At 41.4% G+C, this 27,449-nt stretch overlaps 1 protein-coding gene across 2 annotated transcripts in view; it reads left to right on the forward strand.

Annotated features, from left to right (window-relative positions):
* LOC124378332 (complement C3-like) overlaps positions 1-26,194 on the forward strand; it is a 59,314-nt gene extending 33,120 nt beyond the window's left edge. Inside the window, exons 24-41 of one of the 2 annotated variants that reach the window (XM_046837927.1) lie at positions 309-512; positions 686-761; positions 1,601-1,760; positions 2,115-2,198; positions 2,515-2,665; positions 3,028-3,191; positions 3,467-3,625; positions 3,916-3,975; positions 8,549-8,639; positions 10,290-10,338; positions 15,398-15,486; positions 16,053-16,141; positions 16,462-16,567; positions 16,739-16,834; positions 18,672-18,752; positions 19,327-19,410; positions 19,773-19,902; positions 25,809-26,194. In XM_046837927.1, coding sequence (XP_046693883.1) covers positions 309-512; positions 686-761; positions 1,601-1,760; positions 2,115-2,198; positions 2,515-2,665; positions 3,028-3,191; positions 3,467-3,625; positions 3,916-3,975; positions 8,549-8,639; positions 10,290-10,338; positions 15,398-15,486; positions 16,053-16,141; positions 16,462-16,567; positions 16,739-16,834; positions 18,672-18,752; positions 19,327-19,410; positions 19,773-19,902; positions 25,809-25,956 — 2,021 coding nt within the window. In that variant the 3' untranslated portion in view covers positions 25,957-26,194. Of the gene's footprint in view, positions 1-308; positions 513-685; positions 762-1,600; positions 1,761-2,114; positions 2,199-2,514; positions 2,666-3,027; positions 3,192-3,466; positions 3,626-3,915; positions 3,976-8,548; positions 8,640-10,289; positions 10,339-15,397; positions 15,488-16,052; positions 16,142-16,461; positions 16,568-16,738; positions 16,835-18,671; positions 18,753-19,326; positions 19,411-19,772; positions 19,903-25,808 lie in introns of those variants that run through there. The other variant, XR_006924206.1, reaches the window with a different exon arrangement.
* Positions 26,195-27,449: the final 1,255 nt, after the last annotated feature.

Raw genomic sequence — 27,449 nt, forward strand, 5'->3', positions numbered from 1 at the left:
TAAATATAAATAATTTTACACTTATACTTTAAAGATTACATTTACTCTCAATTATGTGCAGGTATTTGCCCTGCTTTTGGTGTAAGCAAGGAATTTAAAAAAATCTGTTAGTCTCTATTTGTACAAAAAAATTATAATTTTAAACAAACATAATGTAAGTGAGTTTGAGAAAGATCAGACAGACGTCTGCATAAATAAAGCATTATTTTACTAGACCTGTATTTAAATGTGATTTAATGATATTTGACCACTGGGTGTTACGTATTATTCAACCAGGTACAATAGTCTGTGGTTTGTGGTCCTTACAGGCAGGCCTTTGTCGCAGATGATTGAGGAAGCAATCAGTGGTAGAGGTCTAGAAACCCTTATTAAACAGCCATCAGGCTGTGGAGAGCAAAACCTGATGGCCATGGTCCTGCCTCTAATCGCAACACATTACCTGGACAAAACCAACCAGTGGAGTGATGTGGGGGTGGACAAACGTGTCGAAGCGCTCGGTTACATCAGTACAGGTTGGATATAAAGCATTAAACTGGTATTTTCCATTTTCAGCATTGTGCAATAGACGGAAGCTGGTGCCCACCAGTGCTACACACCGAAATGCACATATATAGAAAGACTAAACTACAGAGATGAGAACTAGTGTTAAGGCTTCTGCTCATTGTCTCTTGTTTCTTTATCGCAGGCATTCAGACGGAGCTTACATATCAACAGGACGATCATTCCTTTGGCATGTGGCCAGTCTCAAAAGGCAGCACATGGTTAGGTTTTTTTAATTATTTTTTTTATTTTATTTTATTTATAATTATTCATGGGTAATTGTTATCATTGTTGTTATATTGTTTAATTGTTATTATATTGTATTGTTCAAACTCCACTTGTTTCCTGAACATAATTTTAATAAACACAATAAACAATAAAATAAATTCTTGAGATCCAAAATGATGAAATGTTGAGAAAACAACTCCAGTATAATAATAATAATAATAATAATAATAATAATAATAATAACAGGCAATGTATTATATTTCCATTATATTATCCATAATCCTGTATAAGTATAGCACTTTTAAGTTTCAATTCATGTGTGAGTTCAGTTTGTTGAACACACAGTTCAGTTTGAGATCAGTTGCATCAGCGTTCTAAATAAATGTGCTGCTTATAAACACCTGTAACCAAAGTTCCAGTTCCATCCAGAGTGAGACACCTATTATACACATTTCCTAATGACCTTCCTGAGCTCCATGGAGGATTTTTGCATGTGGTGGAAATTCCATGTTAAAAACATTCAATTTGATAAATGGCTCCAAGCACAAGATAAAACTGGAAAAGAAAAGTAGTAGAGATGTGACACTACTTCATCTCTGTATGTGATTTGGAGCAACAAAATTAAAAATTTTTGTTTATGATCAGAATCATATAAATGCGTAAGGAAAATTAAGCTTTAACCTGTTAATGCTGGAAAGAGACCATGGTATAAGGTTATAATCCATGGTTAGTTGGAAGCTATTGTTTACCTCCACATTGCTCACTAACATTTTGTAGGACATACACATACCCAGCACTGGATTATTACTCGCATATCTGTATTTCTCTCCAGGCTAACTGCGTACGTGGTGAAAATGTTCAGTCTGGCGGATGAATTGGTCACCGTAAACCATAAAGTCATTTGTGATGCTGCCGAGTGGCTGGTTACTAAAACAAAGTCTCCTGAAGGGATGTTCACTGAAGTGTCCAGCATTGGCTCCAGCTCTATGGGCGTAAGTTCTGACCTTTTCTGACCTTTTAAAACCTTTATATCTCACTGGTACATTCAGGACTTTGGTGAAGACGGATGTTCCAGTGTTATATGGTTGTCTTAGTTCTTTAAAAAAACTAGTAAAAAAAAGTACAATAAATTAAAAAAATGTTTAGAAAAGTAAAATTCCTTAGATTTTTACTTGAATAAAAGCTTCTAGAAGTTCTCGCTTGTTAAAAAAAAACATGAACAGTAACAACATTGATGCAAGAGAACACTGTGGGAATGATGGATGCACTTCAATGTTCCACTATGCACCACATCAAACCTTTATAAGGAAACAGTCACTCAATCATCTGATTCTGTTTTTTTACAGGGCAAAAGTTCCGGTCTAACCATGACTGCATTTGTACTGATGGCATTACAGGAAGCGAGTCGACTTTGTGAAAACAACGTACCTGTAAGTATGAAGGCAACTAATTTATGCATTAACTACACCAGCTATCCACCCATAACACATCACCTGACCAGGTCACATGACTCAATAATTGCACTTGTCTCATTTTTGTATTGACTCATAGTGGAGCTTTTGCTTTCAAGTTATATTTTGTGTGTTTAAAGCCTCATTCCAAACAATATAATCTACAGAGCCATTAATATAGAACTAAAGAGTTCTACATCTAAATATCAATCTGATGCTTGATGTACGATCACATGTGTAATCACAAGATCCCATGCTTCGCCACTCAGTCTCGTTTAATTTTAATATTTTTCAGAATTACCAACAGCACCTGCGCAGTGCAGCAAACTACATTGCAAGGAACATTGATTCGACAACGGACACATATGCTGTGGCCATGGCTTCCTATGCTCTGGCAAGAGATGGCCAGCTGGATACCGACCATTTGTTTAGATTTGCTTCATCCGGTAAGGCGGAGAATTAACACTTCCCAATCCCAACGTGTGTTGTTCTTGTGTATTTTGTTTAAAAAAATATAAACAGATTATACTAGTTAACAAAAACGTATGTTATCAGTGGGACAAAACTGCTGATTAACTCCAGGTAAATATTTTAATTCCTGCTACACTTCCCTTAGCTAACGATTTCATTTGTTCTGTATGTCTGGATCACACTGACTGGTGTGCTTACAGTCTACAGATATAATTGCAAATGAACATTAAACTAATTATAATATGTTATGGTCACGATTGTACAATAAATCTATCTCAGCATTGATGCTAGGTCAGTAGCAGAGATTGATAGCTGCCTGTGTGCTTTATTTTTTAAGACCGGAGCAACTGGCCTGTAAAAGAGGGTTATTTTTTCACCCTGGAAGCAACCGGATATGCTCTCCTGGCCCTGCTGGAGACTCGAGATTATGAGAAGGCCAAACCCATTGCAGATTGGCTGAGGAGGAATCAAGCATTAGGAAGCGGATATCGCTCCACCCAGGTAATGTTGCTATACATTATTTTACATTTTAATGCATTGCCTTTATTCATCATTCATAGGCAATGCTATCTTTCTTTAATGTAAGGTAAAGAAATTCTGTTACAAAATACAACAAGTGAGTGTCTCCGCCCTCAATTTGTAAACTGGCATTTTATGTTTCCACACATTTATTTAGAACGCAGTCTGTAGTATCTGTTACTGTGTCTACTGGTGTTTCACAATAAATTGAAATCTAATATGCTGATGGTTTTAGCTTTGCTAATCTCCACCTTTAGGCTACCGCCGTGGTGTTTCAAGCTGTAGCTAAGTACATGACTGACAAACCTAAAACCAAAGAGGGGACCATGACCGTCATTGTCAGTTCCACTGCAAGAAGTACAGCGTTTAAAGGCTCATTCTCCAAAACTGATAAAAATCTACAACGCTCAGACAAGGTAAGGAGACATGGCAAGGACTTTAAAATGCTCTTTAAGAGGCATGCAATATGTGTTGACAGATATCTTCTGTAACCTTGACCTGGACAGTTCATAGGACAGCGTGCATACACACATTAACACTTGTTTATATAGCAATAAATCTATTGGCATGTTTTTAAGAGGTAGGAGGGAACTAGACAATCCAGATGAGACCTGAGCTGAAGCTCTGGAAGACTGATCTGGGGTCAGGAGGCTACAAGGCTCTTTATGGTGGATATATTGTGTTAATACTGTGTTGCTTTCAATAGTTCTTGGCAAATGGAGATCTAACAGTAACAGCGTCTGGCCAAGGGGAAGGCTCCATATCGGTGAGTGACCTCAAAAAATGTTTTTTGTGTCATTACTATACTGTGTATCAGAGATGCCAAAACTTGTTCTTGCAGGCAAAGTTGCCACATGGTGACCTTTGATTTTGCCCACAATGCCATATACAGTGCCTTGCAAAAGTATTGACCCCCCTTGGCATTTTTCCTATTTTGTTGTCTTACAACCTGGAATTAAAATGGATTTTTTGGGGGTTTGTATCATTTGATTTACACATCATGCCTACCACTTTGAAGATGCAAAATATTGTTTATTGTGAAACAAACAAGAAATAAGACAAAAAAAACAGAAAACTTGAGCGTGCATAACTATTCACCCCCCCAAAGTCAATACTTTGTAGAGCCACCTTTTGCAGCAATTACAGCTGCAAGTCTCTTGGGGTATGTATCTATAAGCTTGGCACATCTAGCCACTGGGATTTTTGCCCATTCTTCAAGGCAAAACTGCTCCAGCTCCTTCAAGTTGTATGGGTTCCGCTGATGTACAGCAATCTTTAAGTCATACCACAGATTCTCAATTGGATTGAAGTCTGGGCTTTGACTAGGCCATTCCAAGACATTTAAATGTTTCCCCTTAAACCACTCGAGTGTTGTTTTAGCAGTATGCTTAGGGTCATTGTCCTGCTGGAAGGTGAACCTCCGTCCCAGTCTCAAATCTCTGGAAGATTGAAACAGGTTTCCCTCAAGAATTTCCCTGTATTTAGCGCCATCCATCATTCCTTCAATTCTGACCAGTTTCCCAGTCCCTGCTGATGAAAAACATCCCCACAGCATGATGCTGCCACCACCATGCTTCACTGTGGGGATGGTGTTCTCGGGGTGATGAGAGGTGTTGGGTTTGCGCCAGACATAGCGTTTTCCTTGATGGGCAAAAAGCTCAATTTTAGTCTCATCTGACCAGAGTACCTCCTTCCAAATGTTTGGGGAGTCTCCCACATGCCTTGGTAAACACCAAACGTGTTTGCTTAATTTTTTCTGGCCACTCTTCCGTAAAGCCCAGCTCTGTGGAGTGTACGGCTTAAAGTGGTCCTATGGACAGATACTCCAATCTCCACTGTGGAGCTTTGCAGCTCCTTCAGGGTTATCTTTGGTCTCTTTGTTGCCTCTCTAATTAATGCCCTCCTTGCCTGGTCCGTGAGTCTTGGTGGGCGGCCCTCTCTTGCCAGGTTTGTTTTGGTACCATATTCTTTCCATTTTTTAATAATGGCTTTAATGGTGCTCCGTGGGATGTTCAAAGTTTTGGATATTTTTTTATAACCCAACTCTGATCTGTACTTCTCCACAACTTTGTCCCTGACCTGTTTGGCAAACTCCTTGGTCTTCATGGTGCCGCTTGCTTGGTGGTGCCCCTTGCTTAGTGGTGTTGCAGACTCTGGGGCCTTTCAGAACAGGTGTATTTATATACTGAGATCATGTGACACTTAGATTGCTCACAGGTGGACTTTATTTATGTAATTACGTGACTTCTGAAGGTAATTGGTTGCACCAGATCTTATTTAGAGGCTTAATAGCAAAGGGGGTGAATACATATGCACGCACCACTTTTCCGTTATTCATTTTTTTGAATTTTTTGAAACAAGTTATTTTTTTCATTTCACTTCACCAATTTGGACTATTTTTTGTATGTCCATTATATTAAATACAAATAAAAATCCATTTTAATTCCAAGTTGTAAGGCAACAAAATACAAAAAACGCCAAGGGGGGTCAATACTTTTGCAAGGCACTGTATAGTATGAGCAGAGGAAATAATAGGGATAATGCCAGTTGGAATAACATTTGCAAAAATAAGAAGCAGTTGCATGTATTAGGTATTGAATTTTTTTGTACAATGAATTAGATTATTCCTTATTGTACTATACGTTTCACAGAATCAGAATTAAAAATATAAATGCATTAGTAAAAAAGATTACAGAGTAGTTATGTCAGGAATCCACCTGTCACACCCCCTTTGGCAACTGTCATGCTGCCACTATCCCTGCCGCTCCTGGCTTCAATACACACAAGTGGGACTCGTTAACCACTCATGGGGCGGATTTGTACGGCACGTGTGCGGATTCATTAAGGTGCATTCACCCCTATTCCCCACAGAAAGAGCCAAAATCGCATTCCACATCTCTCTCCTGTCTGGGGACTCTCTCTCTCTTGCCAGTAAGTTGTGGAGCGCGGCTGGAGGCAATTTCAGCTCATGCACCCCCTTTATCGGGCTTCTCACAGGGATGTTTGGACTGACTACGGCGGATCTACACTAAAGCCCGCTCGATTCTGAAAGGGCTCCGCGCCAGTGCTCCGCCGAGCACTCCGCTCTGTTCCCGATTTCCTCAGAGTGCGCCGCTCCGCTCCAGGGTTTCCACGAGCGCGCAACTCAGCTCTAGGGGTTTCATGAGCGCGTTGCTCTGCTCCAGAATTTCCACATGCCCCCCTTCGCTTCAGAGTTTCGACGAGCGCTCTGCTCCGCTCCAGTGTTCCGCCGATGGCGCCGCTCCGCTCCAGTTCTCATTAGAGCACTCTTCTGACGGCGACGTCTCGCCTCCACACTCCTCCGACGGCGACTTTTTACCTCTGAGCTCTTCCAAAGCCGACGTCTCTTCTCCGAGCTCCCCCGACGGCGATGTCTCGCCTCCGAGCTCCCTTGACGGCGACGTCTCGCCTCCGAGCTCCTCTGACGCTGACGCTTCACCACAAAGTCCCCCTCAAGGCAACGTTTTGTCTCCAAGTTTCTCTAAAGGTGACGTCTCGCCCGCAAGTCACGCTGGAGGTGACGTTACGCCTCCGAATGCCTGTAAAGATGGTGTGGCGGCCCCAAGGTCCACTGAGGGTGAAGACAACATCTCTCCTCCGTGTCCATCTTAAGGCGACGTCACGCAACCGAGCTCCAATCAAGGCGACGTCTCACCTCTATGTTCCCCAGAAGGTGACGTCTCGCCCCTGAGGTCCTCTGAAGTGACATCGTGCCTGTAAAACCCCGCAGAGGGCTTTGCTCAGTCTCTGGACTCCACCAAGGGTGTCTTTCTGCTCCCGGCACCTGTAGATGGCGTTGCTCGGCCTCCAATCCCCTCTGAGGGTGTCGCTCTGCCTCGGGACTCTGCAGAAGGCGTAGCTCCTCCTCAGGACTCCACCGTGGGCGTCGCTTGATCTCTGTTTTCTGTCATGGGCATCGCTTCGCTTCCGGTCTCCGCCCAGGGGGTCATCCAGCCCGTAAGCCTTGTTGAGAGCTCCACCCAGTCTCCGGTCATTGCCACAGACTTTGGTCTCCTCCGTGGAAGTCGCACAGCCTCTGGACTCCACTGCGGATGTTTCTCAGCCCTTGTTCTCCGCCAGAAGCATCTCTTCGCCTCTGGTCTCCACTGAGGGCGTCGCTCTGCCTCTGGTCTTCTCCGAGGAGAATTCTGAAGGGAAATTCTAACCGAATCCCCTTTGACCATGGACGGATGGCGAGGCTCTTCTCCAAGTGCCCTGGCCCACCAGGCGTATGTGGGTTTGGGGGGCATCAGATGCCGCCAACGGGGGGTGGGGGTGTAAATGTCAAGAATCCACCTGCCATGCCCCTTTGGTGGCTGTCATGCTCCTGCTATTTCTGCCGCTCCCGGCTTCAATTACACACACCTGTGACTCGTTAACCACTCATCCCTGGCACCTACATATACCCCTCGCTCCCACTCACTCACTGTCCATTATTGCTTGTATGTATATGCATAACCCTATGTGGTCCTTCCTGTTCGGACTCCGCTATCCTGCAACGGCTGTGCTTTTCCCCAAGCACACCTCGGATCGGCTGCGCTTTTCCCCAAGCGCACCTCAGACTACTTTATCCTCCCTGTTGCTTATTCCAGGACTGTGTGGACGTCACCCCCCCAGGGCATACCACGGCTATTACTCTCTCTATATATATATCTAAGGACTGCTGTTTATGTGTGTTTGTGTCACTCACTCTATTTAACCCCAGCGAGCTGCACTCCGGCTTCCGCCTCCATTCATTTGCCGCATGACAAGTTTATTAATTAATCGATTAATTGATTGATTGATTGATTGATTGATTGATTTGTCCGTAAATCATAAATGAAAAGAACTCAATCAAGTTCCTTCATTGGCCATTCTTTGTAAAAAAAAACTGCATCTCTGCTGTATATAGAGCCATTTATTTATGTATGTATTTATGTATTTATGTATTTATTTATTCATTTATTTATTTATTTATTTAATATAGCATATTCCAAACACAGTTTGAGATGAAAAGGTAACACAATAGAAAAAGCCTAGTCAGAATATTTCTAGGAGTTAATAGGTAGATAGTAGATAGGTATCTATAAGTAAATTAAAAAAAGTAAAGTAAGTAAAATAAATTTGAAAGTTTTTTAAAATATGCAGATATAGATACAAAAATCTTAGAAATTATAGTAAGATTTCAGAAATAATGGTTTCTGTTGAATGGTTTACTATTTTAAAAAAAATCAAACATTTACTGTTAATTCTTGTTACTACTCTATTATTATTTATTTATTTATTTATTTATTTTCTTTTATTATATACCAATATATGTACATTTTGCTCTTTTCCAGGTTGCCACTTTGTATTACACCAAACCTGGTGAAAATTATACAAAGTGTAACAAATTTGATCTGGAGGTTAAAATGACCAGAGACAAAACAGGTAAGTGTAAAAGTAATTTAAATATATAACTTTTATTAGTATTATTATAACAGTGCTGTGGTGCTTTAAGACTTGATTACCACAATAGAGTATTTAGAGCAAATTCATGGATCCTGGGAATTGAAATAGACCTGTCTGCTGGGAGATATTTCATTCAGAAATATTTTATATCTAGCAGGGCAACAATCTAGACCTGTTAAAAAAAACATGTTTCACCATCAAGCTAATATTTCTGCTCATTTCACTGACACAAGGTCATGAATTCTGAGAGTCCATGGACTTGATTACATTTTATTTTAATTGTAGAGTGCAGGTAACAGTGGACATTGTCACAACAAAAAAATATAGACTCAGGATATGCATTTTAAAAATAACATTTTATTCCTAATGAGTGTGGTGATGGTGGTGAGGGGAAAATTCCCTAAATCTATATGATATACTGATATAGATACCAGAGAGTGAAATCATAAATAATTCGTAGCTACATATATCTATCTACTATTTAGTCTACGCATACAGTTGTGTGTCTTCAACTTTGTGCGAACAGTTTGTGTAAAAAACACATATAGCTAAAATGTAATTTAGGAATGCAATCATTTAATGGCTGCAATCAAATTTAACACAATAGTTTACAAAGGCATTAGCGAAGCATAAGGAGGCTACAAACAGAAAGTGACCCTTGACCAGGTGGATTTCAGAATTTGGGTGAAGACTGTGGGAGTGCAGTGGGAGCTGTTACAGAATACCCTTTCATAGGAACACCTCTATTTTTTTTCCTATTGGTTTGTCAGAATGGTTACTGTGGAAATCCTCGGTCAGTGACTGGTTAAGAATATCCTTCTTGTTTACCCAACACTTTTCCTCTGGTCTGTACCCCTCTCGGTCCACAAGGTATTGGAGTCGACACTGAACCCCCACCCCCTCTTTTTGTGACCGTAAAATGGATCATAGTATATAAGTTGGGGCACCATCAAGAGGAGGTGGGGATCCAGTCCTGCTTGCTCATCATTTGGGGGCATGTGTGCAGATTTAAAGATGGAGACGTTGAAGGATGGAGGAATACGGTATTCAGGTGGTAGCTGTAGACGATAAACGACCGGGTTATTTGGACGCGCAATCTTGAGAGGACATTTTCGTCTGAAGCATGCTGTTTAATATGCTAGGAGAACTGCTCAGAGGACCATTCCACTCACTCTGAGCCGTAAGGATCTGGAATTTCATTGCATAGTTTGTGGTCGAGTCTGATCCCTGGTGCAGCTGCGGAAGTTGTCTCAAAACATCCAGTCCTCTTGCTGGATACTAAAATACATCTTGACACATGTGTAGAAGCCTGTCAAATATGTGTAGGAGCCTCTGATCTGTTCATTGTTGTCTCAGGCTGCCAAATCCAATTCTTAGCCTTTTAGGTTAGCAGTGTTAGCAGCAGTGTGCATTTCACGGGAGTCTGTGTTGTAGGTATCCGCTTGGCAAGTAAAATAGTCTTTGCACTGTACTGCACTGCACCGTGAGCAGCCATAAGCATAGCCTGCAGAGCTTGTAGGACGTGTGTATCAGCAGTCTGGTACACCTTTAGTTGCTCTAGGAATGCCATGAGATTGCTGATCTTATTTTTGGAAATGTTTTATTCTATTTTCTTTTTCTTTTTTGCAGCTTCCTACCCCGGTGCCCTTGCAAGTTATACACTCACCATAGAGACTAGGTGAGTAAACCAGATTTTCTTGGAACTTTAATTTGCTCAAATTCTCAAATTATTTTCCTGTAAACAAACAGTTGAATGAAATTTAAACAAATCTCAAGCAATTAAACTTTGAGCCTATTATTAGAATGAAAGTGTCCAAAATATGTTAATAATAATAATAATAATAATAATAATAATAATAATAATGCATTTTATTTAATGGCGCCTTTCAAAACACCCAAGGTCACCTTACAGACAATATACAGGGAGTGCAGAATTATTAGGCAAGTTGTATTTTTGAGGATTAATTTTATTTGAGGATTTAATTTGAACAACAACCATGTTCTCAATGAACACAAAAAACTCATTAATATCAAAGCTGAATATTTTTGGAAGTAGTTTTTAGTTTTAGCTATTTTAGGGGATATCTGTGTGTGCAGGTGACTATTACTGTGCATAATTATTAGGCAACAACAAAAACAAATTCATACCCATTTCAATTATTTATTTTACCAGTGAAACCAATATAACATCTCAACATTCACAAATATACATTTCTGACATTCAAAACCAAACAAAACAAATCAGTGACCAATATAGCCACCTTTCTTTGCAAGGACACTCAAAAGCCTGCCATCCATGGATTCTGTCAGTGTTTTGATCTGTTCACCATCAACATTGCGTGCAGCAGCAACCACAGCCTCCCAGACACTGTTCAGAGAGGTGTACTGTTTTCCTCCTTGTAAATCGCACATTTGATGATGGACCACAGGTTCTCAATGGGGTTCAGATCAGGTGAACAAGGAGGCCATATCATTAGATTTTCTTCTTTTATACCCTTTCTTGCCAGCCACGCTGTGGAGTACTTGGGCGTGTGTGATGGAGCATTGTCCTGCATGAAAATCATGTTTTTCTTGAAGGATGCAGACTTCTTCCTGTACCACTGCTTGAAGAAGGTGTCTTCCAGAAACTGGCAGTAGGACTGGGAGTTCAGCTTGACTCCATCCTCAACCCGAAAAGGCCCCACAAGCTCATCTTTGATGATACCAGCCCAAACCAGTACTCCACCTCCACCTTGCTGGCGCCTGAGTCGGACTGGAGCTCTCTGCCCTTTACCAATCCAGCCACGGGCCCATCCATCTGGCCCATCAAGACTCACTCTCATTTCATCAGTCCATAAAACCTTAGAAAAATCAGTCTTGAGATATTTCTTGGCCCAGTCTTGACGTTTCAGCTTGTGTGTCTTGTTCAGTGGTGGTCGACTTTCTGCCTTTCTTACCTTGGCCATGTCTCTGAGTATTGCACACCTTGTGCTTTTGGGCACCCAGTGATGTTGCAGCTCTGAAATATGGCCAAACTGGTGGCAAGTGGCATCTTGGCAGCTGCACGCTTGACTTTTCTCAGTTCACGGGCAGTTATTTTGCGCCTTGGTTTTTCCACACGCTTCTTGCGACCCTGTTGACTATTTTGAATGAAACGCTTGATTGTTCGATGATCACGCTTCAGAAGCTTGGCTATTTTAAGACTGCTGCATCCCTCTGCAATATATCTCACTATTTTTGACTTTTCTGAGCCTGTCAAGTCCTTCTTTTGACCCATTTTGCCAAAGGAAAGGAAGTTGCCTAATAATTATGCACACCTGATATAGGGTGTTGATGTCATTAGACCACACCCCTTCTCATTACAGAGATGCACATCACCTAATATGCTTAATTGGTAGTAGGCTTTCCAGCCTATACAGCTTGGAGTAAGACAACATGCATAACGAGGATGATGTGGTCAAAATACTCATTTGCCTAATAATTCTGCACTCCCTGTACAGGTCATTGCATAAAACAGAACACACAACAGAGAAACAGCATTTGCATGTAAAATTTATTTAAATCTCAATAAAACATTTCATAAAAAGGCCTGTATAAAAAGATATGTCTTAAGACGCTTTTTAAAAGTCAACAAGCACTCTATTGCGAACATCAAGGGGAAGAGTTTCATAGGCGGGGGGCAGCATAACTAAAAGATCTGGCACCCATGGTAGTCAGTCGAATCCAAGGTGCCACAAGAGAAATTGAAGATGAAGATCTAAGTGCACGTGAAGGAGTGTAAACATGAAGAAGTTGAGTGAGATATTGTGGTGCAAGATTATGAAGTGCCTTATAAGTGAGTAGCAAGTAAATTCTACTCTATACTTTACTGGAAGCCAGTGTAATTGCTGAAGAACCGGAGAGATGTGAGCCGTATAAGGTGTTCTAGAGAGAACACGGGCTGCGGAATTCTGAACCATCTGAACTTTATTCAGCAATTTGAAAGGAATACCTGTGAGAAGTGCATTGCAGTAGTCTATACGTGAAGTGACTAGTGCGTGAATAAGAACTGCAGTATTATTATTTGAAAGAAAGGGACAAAGACGGTTAATATTACGCAGATGAAAGTATGTAGTCCGCGTGATATTATTAATTTGTGCTTCAAAAGATAGTGTACTATCCATGATGACACCCAAGCTTTTAACCTGAGAGGAAGGACAGATTGTGGTATTATCAATGGTGAGAGAGAAACAGTTAGGTTTAGACATAACAGATTTAGTGCCAACCAGCAAAGCCTCAGTTTTGTTGCCATTTACCTTCAAGAAGTTCGCTGAAAGCCAATCTTTAATTTCAGATAGACAGCTTGATAAGGATGGTGGAGGAAAAGAACCGGTGGGTTTGGCAGACAGGTAAAGTTGGGTGTCATCCGCATAGCAGTGAAAATTAACACCATATTTCCTTAAAATGTAACCAAGAGGGAGCATATATATATATATATATATATATATATATATATATATATATATATATATATATATATATATATATATAAAAAGAAGCGGGCCAAATACAGAGCCCTGGGGTACACCAGTGGTGACTGTTGATAATCTTGAACTAAAACCTTTTAATTGAATACGCTGACTGCGTCCAGATAAATATGACATAAACCAAGACAGAGCAGTGCCAGTAATACCAATGGAAGCTAACCTGTCAAGAAGTATCTTATGTGAGACAGTATCAAATGCAGCGCTCAAGTCAAGGAGGACAAGTATAGTTAAAAGCCCAGAGTCAGCTGGCAACAGTAAATCATTGGTTATTCTGACAAAAGCAGTCTCAGTGCTGTGGTGGGGACGAAAACCAGATTGGAATTGTTCATACAAGTTTTTATTGGAAAGATGTTCATGAATTTGAATTGCAATACACTTTTCCACTACCTTGGAGATAAATGGTAAATTTGAAATTGGACAGAAATTGTCAAAATTTGATGGGTCACCTCGTGGTTTCTTAAGTATGGGTGTAATAATAGCAGATTTAAGAGATGGAGATACAAGACCAGAACTAAGTGAAGCATGAACAATTTTTGTAATCAACGGCAAAAGAGCTGGTTAACAAGCTTTCACTAAGGGGGTTGGTAGAGGGTCCAACTAACAAGTTAAAGATTTAGATTTACCTATCAGACCCATTATCTCTGAAGGAGTAGGTAGTGTAAAGTTAGAGAAAACAGAATGGGGGTGTGCATTATAAACTGAGAGGAGTCATTGTAAAGAGTACCAATTAGTATTTGCTGATGTACATTTTCAACCTTAGATGCAAAGAAAGTCAAAAAACGATCACACAGGTCAGTGGAATACATATCAGACGGCAAATAATCAGGTGGTTTCAGAATATTGTTTACCACCAAAAAGAGAGACCTAGAGTTCCCATTGCTAACTGCAATTCTGTTGGAGTAGTAATCAGATTTAGCTTCAGTCAGTGCAGTTTTATAATTTTGAATATGTTCAACATACATTTCCTTATGAACAGTAAGGCCAGTCCTGGCACACAGCCGCTCTAACCTATGGCCTCTAGTTTTAAGTTCACGCAGTTTAGGTGTGAACCATGGAGCTGAATGTACAAATGAAACAGTTCGAGTTTTCACAGGTGCGAATTCATCCAAGATCATTTTCAGTCCGTCATCATAAAATTTTACTAGTTCATCAGCAGTAGAGAAATTAGATTTGCTGGAGAAGATGGCAAGTTCATCAGCAAGAGTAGGCAAATCAATGTTCTTAATATTCCGAAATGAAATCGGACGGCACAGGTTTGCCTTAAAGGTGGCCAATTTGGCACAAAAAGACACCAAAAAGTGATCTGATATAGAAAGATCAGAAACAGTACAATTAAAAGGTATTATACCGGAGCAACAAACGAGATCAAGAATATGCCCCTTGATGTGAGTGGGCAGTGTGTTAAATTGTTGTATACCAAAGCAATCCAAACATGATAAAAATTCGCTTGTAACTGCATTACTGTTATTATCTATATGAATGTTAAAATCACCCAGAAGGATAACATTTTGAGATATGGAACATAGATGAGTCAAGAGTTCATATAGTTCAGTTAAAAAGGCATTATTGCTCTTGGGAGGGCGGTAGATAGTTTTAAGGATTGTAGGAATCGCACCATTGATTTTTATGGCAATTGATTCAAAAGAGGAATATGTGGAAAAAGTTAACTGAGATACTTTCAATTTCTCTTTATAGAGTATTGCTAGTCCCCCTCCCCTTCCCGTATCGCGAGATTTACAGACATAACTATATCCTGGGGGAATAGACTGGTTTAAATGAAAAAAGTCACCTGGTTTCTGCCATGTCTCGGTTAGACAGAGAAAATCATACTTACGATCAGACAGCAGATCGTGCACCTTTAGTGGAAAGCGATCGTATATTCAGTAATCCAAAGGAAAAATTGTTCTTACCAGAATCGTTGCAAACCGATCTAGCCGGATTAGTTAAAAACTAATTATTTAATGTTCGAAGCTTTTATTTTTTTTTTTTATTAGTTAAAGGTGTTAACAAGGGGCTACAGAAAGCCTTAGAAAAGGTACAAGATGTATACAAAATGTTGACATGGATAAAAATGTCCTGAAATGAATATGGTTTTTGTTGTTAATCATCTGAACATGGAGGTGGTTGGGTTTAGGATCGTTGGAATGTACTTGAACTTGATTTTTAGACTAGAGTCAGATCTGTATTTGTTTGTAAGATCTGTGTGTTTTTTTTCATGTTGATTCATTTCAGGTTCCTGCATGAAACAAAAGAGGCTGCTATGACTATCCTGGACATCAGCCTGCTGACAGGATTTGTAGCAGACAAAGATGACCTGAAAAGGTATGGGTTTAGAAAAAGAGAAAGTAAAATAAATGTAGAATCAAAAGTTATATACAGCAGAGGTCTCAAGGTGTGGCAGGAAATAATGATTTCTTTAACTTTATTTTTTACATAACTCCTCAGTGGGTGAGACGACTGTGCAAAGTGTATAATAGATAAGTAGCTAATATACACATGGTTGTTTATTAAAGCAAAAAAAAAACAAATAGCAAAAAAAATTGACTTGGATAAATATGTAAATATCACAGTTTATTATTAAAATAAAGCCTGTCTAGTGACGTTTATAACTGAATAGAAAAGAACTGAATTAAATGATTATCTTTCCCACATCTCTTTTTCAATTTTTAACTCTTCCACCTGGTTGATTTTATTGGTGCTCCCTATTAACATCGCTTTAGGCTTAATTTTCAGGCATCTTGTGTATCTCCATGGCAGGAGAATGGTGCAAAAATGGACAATACAAAAAACAGATAGATATTAGATCAAAGATTTTATTGTCTCGTCTTTCACAGTGCAATAATTAATTGTGATTGGCTGAGAAAAGTTGCTTTGTTGTTTATTTTCCAGCTGATGGGTGTGGACAAGTACATTAATGATTTTGAGCTGAACAGCCAGCTTTCAGAAAAAGCATCCGTCATCATCTACCTGAAAAAGGTACTCACATTGCAAGCTACAGTCAGACTACAAGATCATCTAAATGCAAAGTAAACAAGCAACCCAAAGACGTAGCATAGAAAAACCCTGAAAACCCCCAAGGATTAGCAAAGCAAAAACCTAAAGAATGCAAAGGATTAGCATAGCAAAGCCATGACAACCCCAAGAATTAGCATAAGAAAAACCCTAACAATCACAAAGGTTAGCAATCAGTAGTCAGTTATCAGTAATCAGTAGTCAGTAGTCAGCAGTCCTAGACCTTCTCAAATTGGTTCTGGTGTGATCTTAATTTTTTTCTAACCTAATTTCTTTCTTGTCAGGTCTCAAATAAAGTGAAAGAGAAGATTGCTTTCAAAATTCACATGATGCTGAAGGTTGGTGTCAGTCAGCCTGCTGCAGTGTCTGTGTATGAGTATTACAACATAGGTGAGATGCACAGCACTCGTTGCTTTTCCATGCTGCAACAATGATTAGCAATTACTGTTCCTTAACATTAGCATTAATCGTCTGTGGAAATTCCTTAGGTTTTGCACCCCTATTTTACACACATACACACACACAAACAGTGTACACATAATTACCAGGTGTGTGTTTTAGAGAACCACTGTGTGAAGTTTTATGACCCGCACATGTCTCAGTCAAGCGGCTCCCTCTACCTCATCTGTCCTAAAGAAGTGTGCAGCTGTGCTGAGGGTATGTTATAGCATCAAACTTCTATTTTTGTACATTTATTCTATATAATCCACAGCATTTAGTTTAGTTTCTAGTTTGTGCTTTGTGATAATTTGAAATTGCAATTGAAAAAAAAAACCATTATGGTAATGTTAAGATAAATGTATCACTGTAGTGTCAGTACTATATCAGATTATTTATGTTTATATTTTCTTTTGCTACATTTTACTGTGTAATATTAAGCCTTTTAATTTAGCAATTTTAGCTCAATTCAGTTTTATTTGTAGAGCGCTTATAACAATGCATTTTTTTACATAATATGTCTCAAACCAGCTTTACACAGATGTTATTATAAAATAAGTGGTTATAAAAGAATATATGTTTGTTCCTTTTAATTGTAAGTTGGCCCCAGCACAACTGTGGTGAAGGAAATACTACCTGAAATGACATGAGGATGAAACCAGATGAACCAGACTCAGAAGAGAACCTCATCCTCATTTGGGTGGCATCAAATGTCTATTAATTACAGTTCCCTCATTTTTAAGGCGTGCAGTTATTAAATTCAATTGGTGGTCCTGAGCCATCGTAGTAGACTGCTGATATTATTTACAGTCCAAATCCATCTTCAAAGTTCTTGAGTTGCTCAGTAACTTTATGGATCTTTTAACTTACATTTGCAAAACAACATTTTGCTCCTTACTTCTTTGGAGCGAATACATAAATAAAGAGTGTTAAATGAGAAGTTTTTTTCTTTTAAAAGATCTGATGTGCAGAAGACTGGAACACTGAACTGCATCAGTTTTTTCACATCGAGTTCTTATAGATCACTACTTTCACTTTTCATACTTAAATCAGTTTGGAAGCCTGAACATTTGAAAATTCTGGAATTATATTTAAACAGAGGATTAGTATTCCAGAACAGGAACAGTGTACTCCATCCTGGTTCAAAAACATTGACAAAGATTTGGCTACACGTGTCTCGGAGAAGCTCGTTAGCCTTCATCCTCATCAATCAGTAGCCCATGGTGTGATTGAAAGGCCACTTGAACAGCCTAAAGATACACAAAATTACTGTGGATAGTTCACTCATGTACCTTAAAGACAATTTTGCTACATTGGCTTAGGATTACAATTACCATGTGCAGTTTTACACTGGAATGTCCATCAGTAAACAGCTGATAACCTCAACAAAGACTAAAATAAATGGACACGTGTGTCACCCAGATGAGGAAGCTTCCCTTTTAAATCTGGTTCCTCTCAAGGTTTTTTCTGCATATAATCTTAGGCAGTTTTTCCCTTGTCACTGTTGCCACTGACTCACTCATTGTGGTTAAACATATGGGGATTTATTTCTATAATTTATCTAAAATGAATTTAATTTCATAAATCTGCTTTGGGACATTGTTAATTTTTAAAAAACTGTACAAGTAGAATAGAATAGAATAGAATAGAATAGAATAGAATAGAATAGAATAGACCGGGTGTTTGGGAATATACACTTGTGCAACTTGGTGAGACATTTTTCCCCAAAATTTGAAAATTGAGAAAGTTTCATGTTAGTTAGTTATGGGTACATTTGTGTTTCTTCACATGAATAGATATGATAATGGAAATGTAAGGTATGATATCAGCAACCCTATTATACAGGTTAGAATGTCAGAAAGACAGACCGAGACCGATTTATAAAAGGAATCAAAAAAGAATACCGATTCAATATGAATTTTATAAAAATTCATACAATGATACAGTGTTGTAAAATGAAGAACAATTCAAAGCATTGAGAGATTACACATGGTCAAATGCTAAATTTTTCTGGAATTAACTTCCTGTCCCAAAATATTTTTTTTCATTCTAATAGCAAATTGTCCTCAGCTGAAGGGGCCTGCAGTCCCAGATGAAAAGTTACGCATTAAAGAAGCCTGCCACAACAAGGACTTCAGTATGTAGACTTCCTCTCTGTCAAAAAGTACAAATCAAAAAACGTGCAAAATAATTTTTGAAATAAGAGTAAAAACACTTCATTTGTATTAAATATTACATCTGAAAAGTTTGTGGACACCTGATCATTTTGTACCAACTTGCTGTTAGATTATGGAGTGTACTTGTGGAAATTTATGCTCATTCTGCCACAAGGGTGTTAGTAAAGTGATGTAGGTGAGGTGATGAGCCCTGGGGTGCAGTCAGCAATCACATTTATCCCAGAATGGTTTCCAATAGGGTTGAGGTCAGAACTTCATGGGACTGGCTTTATGCATACCCTGTCAGGCTGGAACAGGTTTGGGATTCCTGGTTTAAGTGAAGAAAAAATGTAATACTTCTGCATCCAAAGACGTCCTGCACAATTGTGTACCTACAGCTTTGTTAGAAAAAGTCGGGTGTCCCAATACTTTTGATAAAGCGTGTATCCTTTTTTTTAATGTCACAAAACATACAATGTAATGTCAACATACAGCTAATTCTGCCATCCTAAATTAGCATTATGGTCTACAAATGTTTTTCCACTTTTCCCCCAGTTTATAAGGCAACTCTGGAAGTGGTGACAAGAGAACGCTCATCAGACATCTATACCTTCACCATAGTACGAGTTATTAAAGAAGGTGAGTGTCTAACAAATGCTGAGGTGTTGAAAGGATTAAATTTAATAATTAATTTTATTCAAATACTCAGACATCCATAGGGAAATCTGATATATATAGCAATGTATGTATATATTACATACATGTTCATGTTTGGATTTCACAGATATTGAAATATATGTCAAAGACTTGTACGTATATGGCAAAAAAAAATTTAAATAGTACAAAAAATTGCAATTTATATATATATATATATATATATATATATATATATATATATATATATATATATATATATATATAAACATAAAAAATAATAAATATAAAAAATAATCTTTTAATCCAAATCTTCCTTGTTTTTTGTTTTGTTTTTTTCTTTTCAGGGACCGATAAGAACGTGCTGAATGATCCTCGAGACTTTTACATTCACATTGCCTGCAAAGACAAGCTTGGGTTGAAGGAAGGCAAGGACTATCTCATCATGGGTCCTGAGCCAAAGAAAATACAAGACAGGTGAGGATCTTATCTGACCTACATGACCAAAACACCTCTGACCATCATACCCTATGTGTCCTTATTGAGTGTTCTATTCCAGATTTATTCCACTTTTACCTGTAGCTTATTTTGGGGTGTGACTGTGTGGATTAAATGTATGGTATGGTAGTGCAAATAACAGTATTGTACATCAGGTACGACAAAGAGATACTGTGGAACAGCAGCCATAGTGTGTGTAACATTTACAGATGATGTAATGACTGACAGTTCTGAAAGTGCAGCACTTATAGATATGAAGCAGGGAATATATTTCTGATGAGTTGTTAATGATGCTGATTGCCTGGGGAAAGAAACTGTTCCTGTGTCTGGCAGTTTTGGGAAACAGAGTTCTGTAGCACCTGCCAGAAGGGAGGAGCTGAAAGAGGTTGTGTCCAGGGTGCAGAGGGACAGTAGTGATTTTTCCTGCCCAGAGAGTTGGCAGGGGACCACCAATGATTTTTTCTGCTGTTTTAACTGTTTGCTGTTCCCTTTCAGGAACTCGAGCTGCGTCGAAACGCTTTGGGAATGCGCCTGAGTGTTCATGCTCTGAATAACGTGTGTAATCAGTCAAAAATTTACGCTGGCCATCACCGATGAGGTGACGTCATGACCAGGAGTATAAAACGCATATGAGAGAAGCCAGCGGCAGCTTCTGTGTTTTCAGAAAGCGCTCTTTGTGTTTGTGTGACATTGTGACACAAAAAAGCAGAGAAATAATGAAAGTAGGTTGGAAAAATTAAGCACAGTTTTCGGCCGTGCGTTCCTCCCTGCCCCCGCTATATTACGGCGGGGGATTCGCACAGCTTGTGTGTTGCTTGCTTGGGTGCGGAGCATGCGAGATCGGTTCTCGAAGAGGGAGCTGAGTGTGTTCACTGTGCTCACATGTCTTTGCGCTCGCTCCGCGCTCGCTCGGCTCTTTTCAACGAAATGGGTGCTCTAACTCCTTCCGGGTCTGGTCCCGCTCTCGCTGAGGCAGAGCGGCGTGCCAGATCCTGGGGTTCACAGATGGACCTTGCAGAGGGTTTCGAGACGGGTGTTTCCCTATCTCCAGCCTCACCTGCTCTGTCTAGCACTCGCTCGCAGGATTCGGAAGCACGCCTTTCGGCGGATTCTTCCCTCTGCCGCGAGTGCATGCGGCTCCGCCTTTCTTCCTCCGAGAAGGGGGGGCGGGGCCGCGCGCTGCGATACGGAAGCCGAGGAGCTTACGGAGGTTGTGGCGCATGCCGTTGCCAAGTTATAACTTTGGCCGGCTCATAAGCAGGAAGTGCTTTCATCCAGTAAATTAGATGAGCGCTTTCTGACACCCGTGTCACAACCTCCCTGCAGGGGTCTTCCATTTATTCCCCATCTACACACCGAGGTGTCTAGGTCGTGGGTTAAACCTTACTCGGCCAGCCCCTTCACCCCCACTTCAACTGTGTATTCCCACATATTTGGGCGGAAAGAATATGGTTATGAGGCTATGCCTCAGGTTGAAGAGACACTTGCCACCTATCTCTCTCCCGGAGTCGTCTCTTCCCTAAAGACCCTGACGTTGCCCACAAAGCAGCACTTCTGCGCTCGTGGGTAAAGCCTACAGGACAATGATCCCAAGCATACCTCCAAGTCCAATAGAGCATGGTTGCAGATTAAAGGCTGGAACATTTTGAAGTGGCCATCGCAGTCACCAGACTTAAATCCGATTGAGAACCTCTGGTGGGACTTAAAGAAAACAGTTGCAGTGCGCAAGCCTAAGAATGTGACTGAACTAGAGGCTTTTGCCCATGATGAATGGGCGAAGATACCCGTAGATCGCTGCAAGACACTTGTGTCAAGCTATGCTTCACGTTTAAAAGCTGTTATAACTGTAAAAGGATGTTGTACTAAGTACTAAGATTGAATGTCACTTGGGGGTTGAATAAAACTGATAATGATGTGAGCTCAGAAAAGACATTTGTAGTTATTTCATTATAAATGTTATGTTATATTTGTCTGACCTACACGTGCCTCTTTGATTTAATTGTAAGCAGGATGACTGAATGATCATAATCAATGTCAAACCGACCAAAAGAATCAATTTCAGTGGGGTTGAATAATTTTGAACACAACTGTATGCTTCAGCAGGTCGGGCTGCTTCTTCCCTGCACATCATGGCGGTGTTGCAGGCATATCAGGCTGACCTGCTGCGTGAATTGGATGTGGGGGGTGCCGTGGATGGCCAGTTTGATGAGCTGCGCCGTACGGCAGATCTGGCTCTTAGAGCCACATAGGAGACCGCTAGGGCCATTGGCCAGTCTATGGCTGCCCTGGTGTCTACAGAAAGGCACCTGTACATCCGTACATTCGGTGGTTGAGAGGTTTCAGGAAAATAGGAAACAAGTGGCGGCGTTCCAGCGTTACCTCCCACGCCACTCACAGGGGGCTGCTCGGCAGGCTCAGCCCCAGCCGCAGCCCTCCGTCTCCCATCAGGAGGTTCAGAAACGTTAACCCTGCCACCCTCGGTGCTTCAGGGCGCGGCCAGCTCCAGCGAGCTCTCTCCTTGGTCTCCACCTGGCATCGCTGTGGTCCGGGAGATCTCGATTCCCCTAAAACCGTCTCTGGGCACGGCCCTGGCTCTGGGCGTTCCGGAGGTCAGTCTCAAAATGCTGATACCCTTGAGCCATTTTTGGGAGCTTGGAAAGCTCTCCCAGATGTGTCTCGATGGGTCCTGCGTACTGTAGAGCGGGGTTACTCGGTTCAGTTCGGGTCTCCTCCACCCCATTTTCATGGGGTTCTTCCCACTCTGGTGGGATGACAGCAGGCTCTGGTCATGGAACAGGTAGTAGATACTCTCCTGAGGAAGGGGGCCATCGAGGTGGTCCCTCCATCAGAACGGGAGTCCGGGTTCTACAGCCGGTACTTCATAGTTCCCAAGAAGGACGGTGGGTTGCGTCCTATTTTAGATCTACGTCAGCTGAACCGCTCTCTCATGCGACTCAGGTTCAAGATGCTGACCCTCAAGCAGGTCGTGCTTCAAATCAGATCCGAGGACTGGTTTGTCACGGTGGATCTAAGAGACGCGTACTTTCATGTGTCCGTCCGACCTTCTCACAGGAGGTTCCTGAGGTTCGCTTTCGGGGCCGAAGCTTACCAGTTTCGGGTTCTTCCATTTGGCCTTGCCCTTTCACCCCGTACCTTCACGAAATGTGTGGATGCGGCTCTGGTTCCCCTGAGGTCTCCGCATCCTCAACTACATCGACGATTGGTTGAGCAGCTGGTGGTCCGGCATCGAGATGTCATTCTTGCCCACATGAAGGCTTTGGGGTTTCGGCTAAACGCCGGGAAGAGTGTGCTATCTCCTTTGTCATATGGGATTCGACTACTTTGCGTGCGCAGCTTTCTCCTGCCCGCGTTGTGGCCATCCTTGTGGCCGTCGGGAAGGTCAGAGAAGGGCAGCCTCTCACTGTCAAGCAGTTCCAGAAACTGCTAGGGCTTATGGCAGCTGCGTCCAGTGTGATTCCACTTGGCCTGCTGTACATGAGGCCCCTTTAGTGGTGGCTCAAGACCCGCGGGTTCTCACGGAGGGGCAATCCGCTCCGTACCATCAAGGTCACGTGGCGATGCCTACATGCCTTAGATGTTTGGAAAGATCCCCGGTTCCTATCTCTAGGCCCTGTGCTGGGAGTCCCCGGTCGTCGCTTAATGCTAATGACGGATGCGTCTCTCACGGGGTGGGGAGCGGTCATGAGTGATCGCTCTGCCAGAGGTCTGTGGGAGGGGCCCCATCTACTGTGGCACATCAATTGCCTAGAGATGCTGGCTGTGCTCCTAACTTTGAAGCATTTCCTCTCAGACCTCAGAGGTCACCACGTGTTGGTCCGTACGGACAACACTTAAGTGGTCTCTTACATCAACCATCAAGGAGGTCTGCGCTCACGCCCCCTGTGCAGACTGGCGCACCAGGTCCTCCTTTGGGCCCAGGGGAAACTCCTCTCTGTGAGGGCCGTTTACATCCCAGGCCGGTTGAACGAGGCAGCAGACGCCCTGTCGAAAAATTCGGAAGAGCCCAGGTGGATCTGTTTGCGTCTCGAGAGACGTTGTACTGTCCCCTCTGGTTCTCCCTTACGCCTCCAGACCCTCTGGGGGCCATGGTTCGCGGACTTGGTGGCTCTCCTCGAGCACCCTCCGTGGGTGATTCCTCTGAGGAGGGACCTCCTTTCTCAGCTAGGGGGTGCCATATTTCACCCCCGCCCGGAGCTGTGGAGGCTGTGGCTGTGGCCCCTGAGGGGGCACAGCTCCGAGGTTCTGATCTCTCCACCGCGGTGGTAGAGACCATTCTCCACTCCAGAGCTCCCTCCACTAGGAGGTTGTATGCCGCCAGGTGGCGTCTGTTCTGCTCGTGGTGTGAGCACCGCCGGCTGGATCCAGTCCACTGCCCAGTTGGTTCAATGCTAGATTTTCTCCAGGGACAGTTCGCCAAGGGGTTGGCTCCGTCCACCCTAAAAGTCTACGTGTTTGCCATTTTGACCAATCATGCCCCTGTAGCGGGCAATCTCTGGGCAGAGACCCCTTTGTGACGCGTTTTCTCCGCGGCACCCGGAGGCTGAGGCCCCCGGTACGGCCTAGAGTGCCTGGGTGGGACCTGGCCATCGTCTTGGGGGCCCTTTCTGAGCCCCCCTTCGAGCCTCTAGCCGAGGCATCTTGGAGGCAACTTTCTATCAAAACCGCGTTCTTGTTGGCCATCTGCTCTATAAAAAGGGTGGGGGATCTATGGCCCCCTCCTTCCTGGAGTTTACCCCAGGTATGGCTGGTGCCCTCCTTTACCCCCGTACGGGTTACATCCCCAAGGTGCCCTCGGTCGTCCCACGGCCCGTTAGGCTGCAGGCATTCTATCCTCCTCCATTCCAGGCCCCAGACCAGGAGAAGCTTAACCGGCTCTGCCCGGTGCGTCCTCTGGACACTTACGTTCGCAGGACGGGTCCTTGGAGAAGGTCCCATCAGCTGTTTGTCTGCTATGGCCCTCCCAAGAGAGGCTTGCCTGCTAAAAAGCAGACTCTGAGCAGGTGGATCGTTGACGCTATCACATCATCCTAGTCCTCTGGTCGCCCCGCTCCCTTCGGGGTCAGAGCTCACTCCACCCGGAGTGTGGCTGCCTCTAAGTCTTGGTCCTCTGGAGTTCCCCTCCAAGAAATATGTGACGCTGCGGGTTGGTCCGCCCCACTGACCTTTGTGCGGTTCTATAACCTGGACCGCACTGCCACTCCTGGCCACTCGGTCCTCCTCTAGCTGTGGCCACATAAACACTGGGCAGGGACTGATCGGTCTGGCGTGATTGGACACTCCTTCCCAAAGCGTTTCGACGCAGCTCAAGTTCCTGAAAGGGAACTTCTCTAGGTTAAGTATGTAACCCTAGTTCCCTCAGGACTGCACCATAGCACCAGTTGCTTCACCTCCTGCTGTAATTACACTGTAATTACACATTCCTTTGGCCTTTGTGTGTAATTACATAGTTTAACAATGTTTGATCTTTTTTTTTTTTTTTATTGAATAGGTCTAATAGGTTTGATATTTTATGTTGAAAATTTAATGTTGAAAATATATAATAAATACATCATCATTATCATCATTTATATAATGTGTCTTTTGAACATGCCAGGCCAAGCTGCGCACAGATTTCTCTGTTTGTATGCATGATTCCCATGCAGTGAAAAAAAATTATTTGTTATTCTGATTCTTGATTCTGTCATTTATGTTCAACAAAATAATTTGTTCAGATTCAGTCTGTAAGTTACGTCATTGCAGTCTAGTTTGAGAATAATAGTCACTAAAAAGAGTTTATTTTGTTCACAAACAAAAGATAATGGTTCTGTAATTATTTAAAATTTTCTGAATATTGCAAGTGTTCATTTCCTTTTTTGTCTCGTCAGTTGGCACTACACGATCAGAACGAGCAGTTGGTTGGAGTACTGGCCCACGCAGGAGGAGAGTCAAGATAACAAGAACAATGATGGGCTTAGATACATCGGACTGAGCAGCTTAAGCAACCTCCTGGAAAATGAGGGATGCACCACTTAAACTTCTCAATGTGAAAATACAGCTCATATCACGGCTTATATACCGCTGGCCACTGGCTACAGCTTTATTCTACATCTGTTTTTTTTATAAAATTATCTGATTTGATCATGAAAGAATGAAGTCAAATTCTGTGATGAAGCAGACATCAACTTTGATCATCAAATCAACCAAAAGATGCACTAAAAACAGAAATGAATGAGATGATAAATACATGCATAAATAAAGTTCAAGCAATGAATTCAGGAAGTTCTGTGTGGATTTTTTTTTTTTTTTTTAGTATTTTTTAGTATTCATAACTGGAAAAAATGAGTAAACTTTAAATTTTACTGGTTGAAATCAGAATGTATGTTCAATAAACACACTTTATTCAAAAGTGGTTTGGTCTAGGAGAGAAGACTATGGAGGAGTTCTGTGTAATCCAGGACAGTTTAAAAAAAGCTTTCTGGGTGATAGATTCATCAGGAACCCTGTTAAAGATTTTAAAATATAAAATAGTTTTGTTTAAATGGACCCCTTTTTTATATTCACATACACACACTTTGGTCAATATAAGAAAAGTCATAATTAAAATAATTACTTTCATATATTTCTTTATTTCTTATTTCTGTTGATGCCTTTACTTTAGATCTGCATTCCACTTTATATCAACTACTGCAGCATTAAAAAATAAAAACAACAGAACTTAAAATGACTCAATGATTTAATTGTGTAAAGTAAATAAATTAATGCTGTTCTTTTTTATCGACCAAAACATGTTTTAATAAATTTTTACTTTATTTATTACATTTATTTTATAAAAAGCCATTTTTCATCCTCCATGAATCTCATGTTCGTTTTTGTAAGATAGAAATCATTTACATGGCAATATTGATGCAGACCAGGAGGCAGCAGTAGGAAAAAAACGTTTCATTTAAAAAATAGGCAGTAAGAAGAGTCTCATTATCTATCTAACAAATCTCTCTCTCTCTCTCTCTCTCTCTCTCTATGAATGTATATTGAGCTCTTTTGAATCTGCTGAGGTTTTAGAAAGATGCATTATTGCACTATTTAATATACTCTTTTCTTTTCTTTGTATTTATTTATTTTTTTTTACACATGTTAAAATTAAATGTTATATTTATACATTCAAATTACATAGATAAAAGGTTAGAGTAAGAAAAATAAAAATGGGGAAAGATAGCAAGCAAGTGACTTATACCGAATTGTATAAGTAAAGCACTGGCAGAGCGACGTCCTCTAAGGAAACCAGTGGTGGAGCAACGTCCTCAGTAGAAACCAGCAGCGGAGTGATGCCCTCTGTGGAGACCAGTGACAGAGCAATGTCTTCTGCAGAGATTACAGTGTCAGCAAAATCCAGGAGCCATATCATCAGCAGAGCCCAGGGTCAGAGAAAAGCCCAGGGGTGGAGCTATATCAACAGCAAAGCTTGTTGGTGGAGCGATAAATTCAGCAATGCTCAGGAGTGCAGTATTGATCTCAACACGGCAAGGAAC

This window comes from Silurus meridionalis, chromosome 24 (genome assembly GCF_014805685.1).
Source record: "Silurus meridionalis isolate SWU-2019-XX chromosome 24, ASM1480568v1, whole genome shotgun sequence".
Lineage (NCBI taxonomy): Eukaryota > Metazoa > Chordata > Actinopteri > Siluriformes > Siluridae > Silurus > Silurus meridionalis.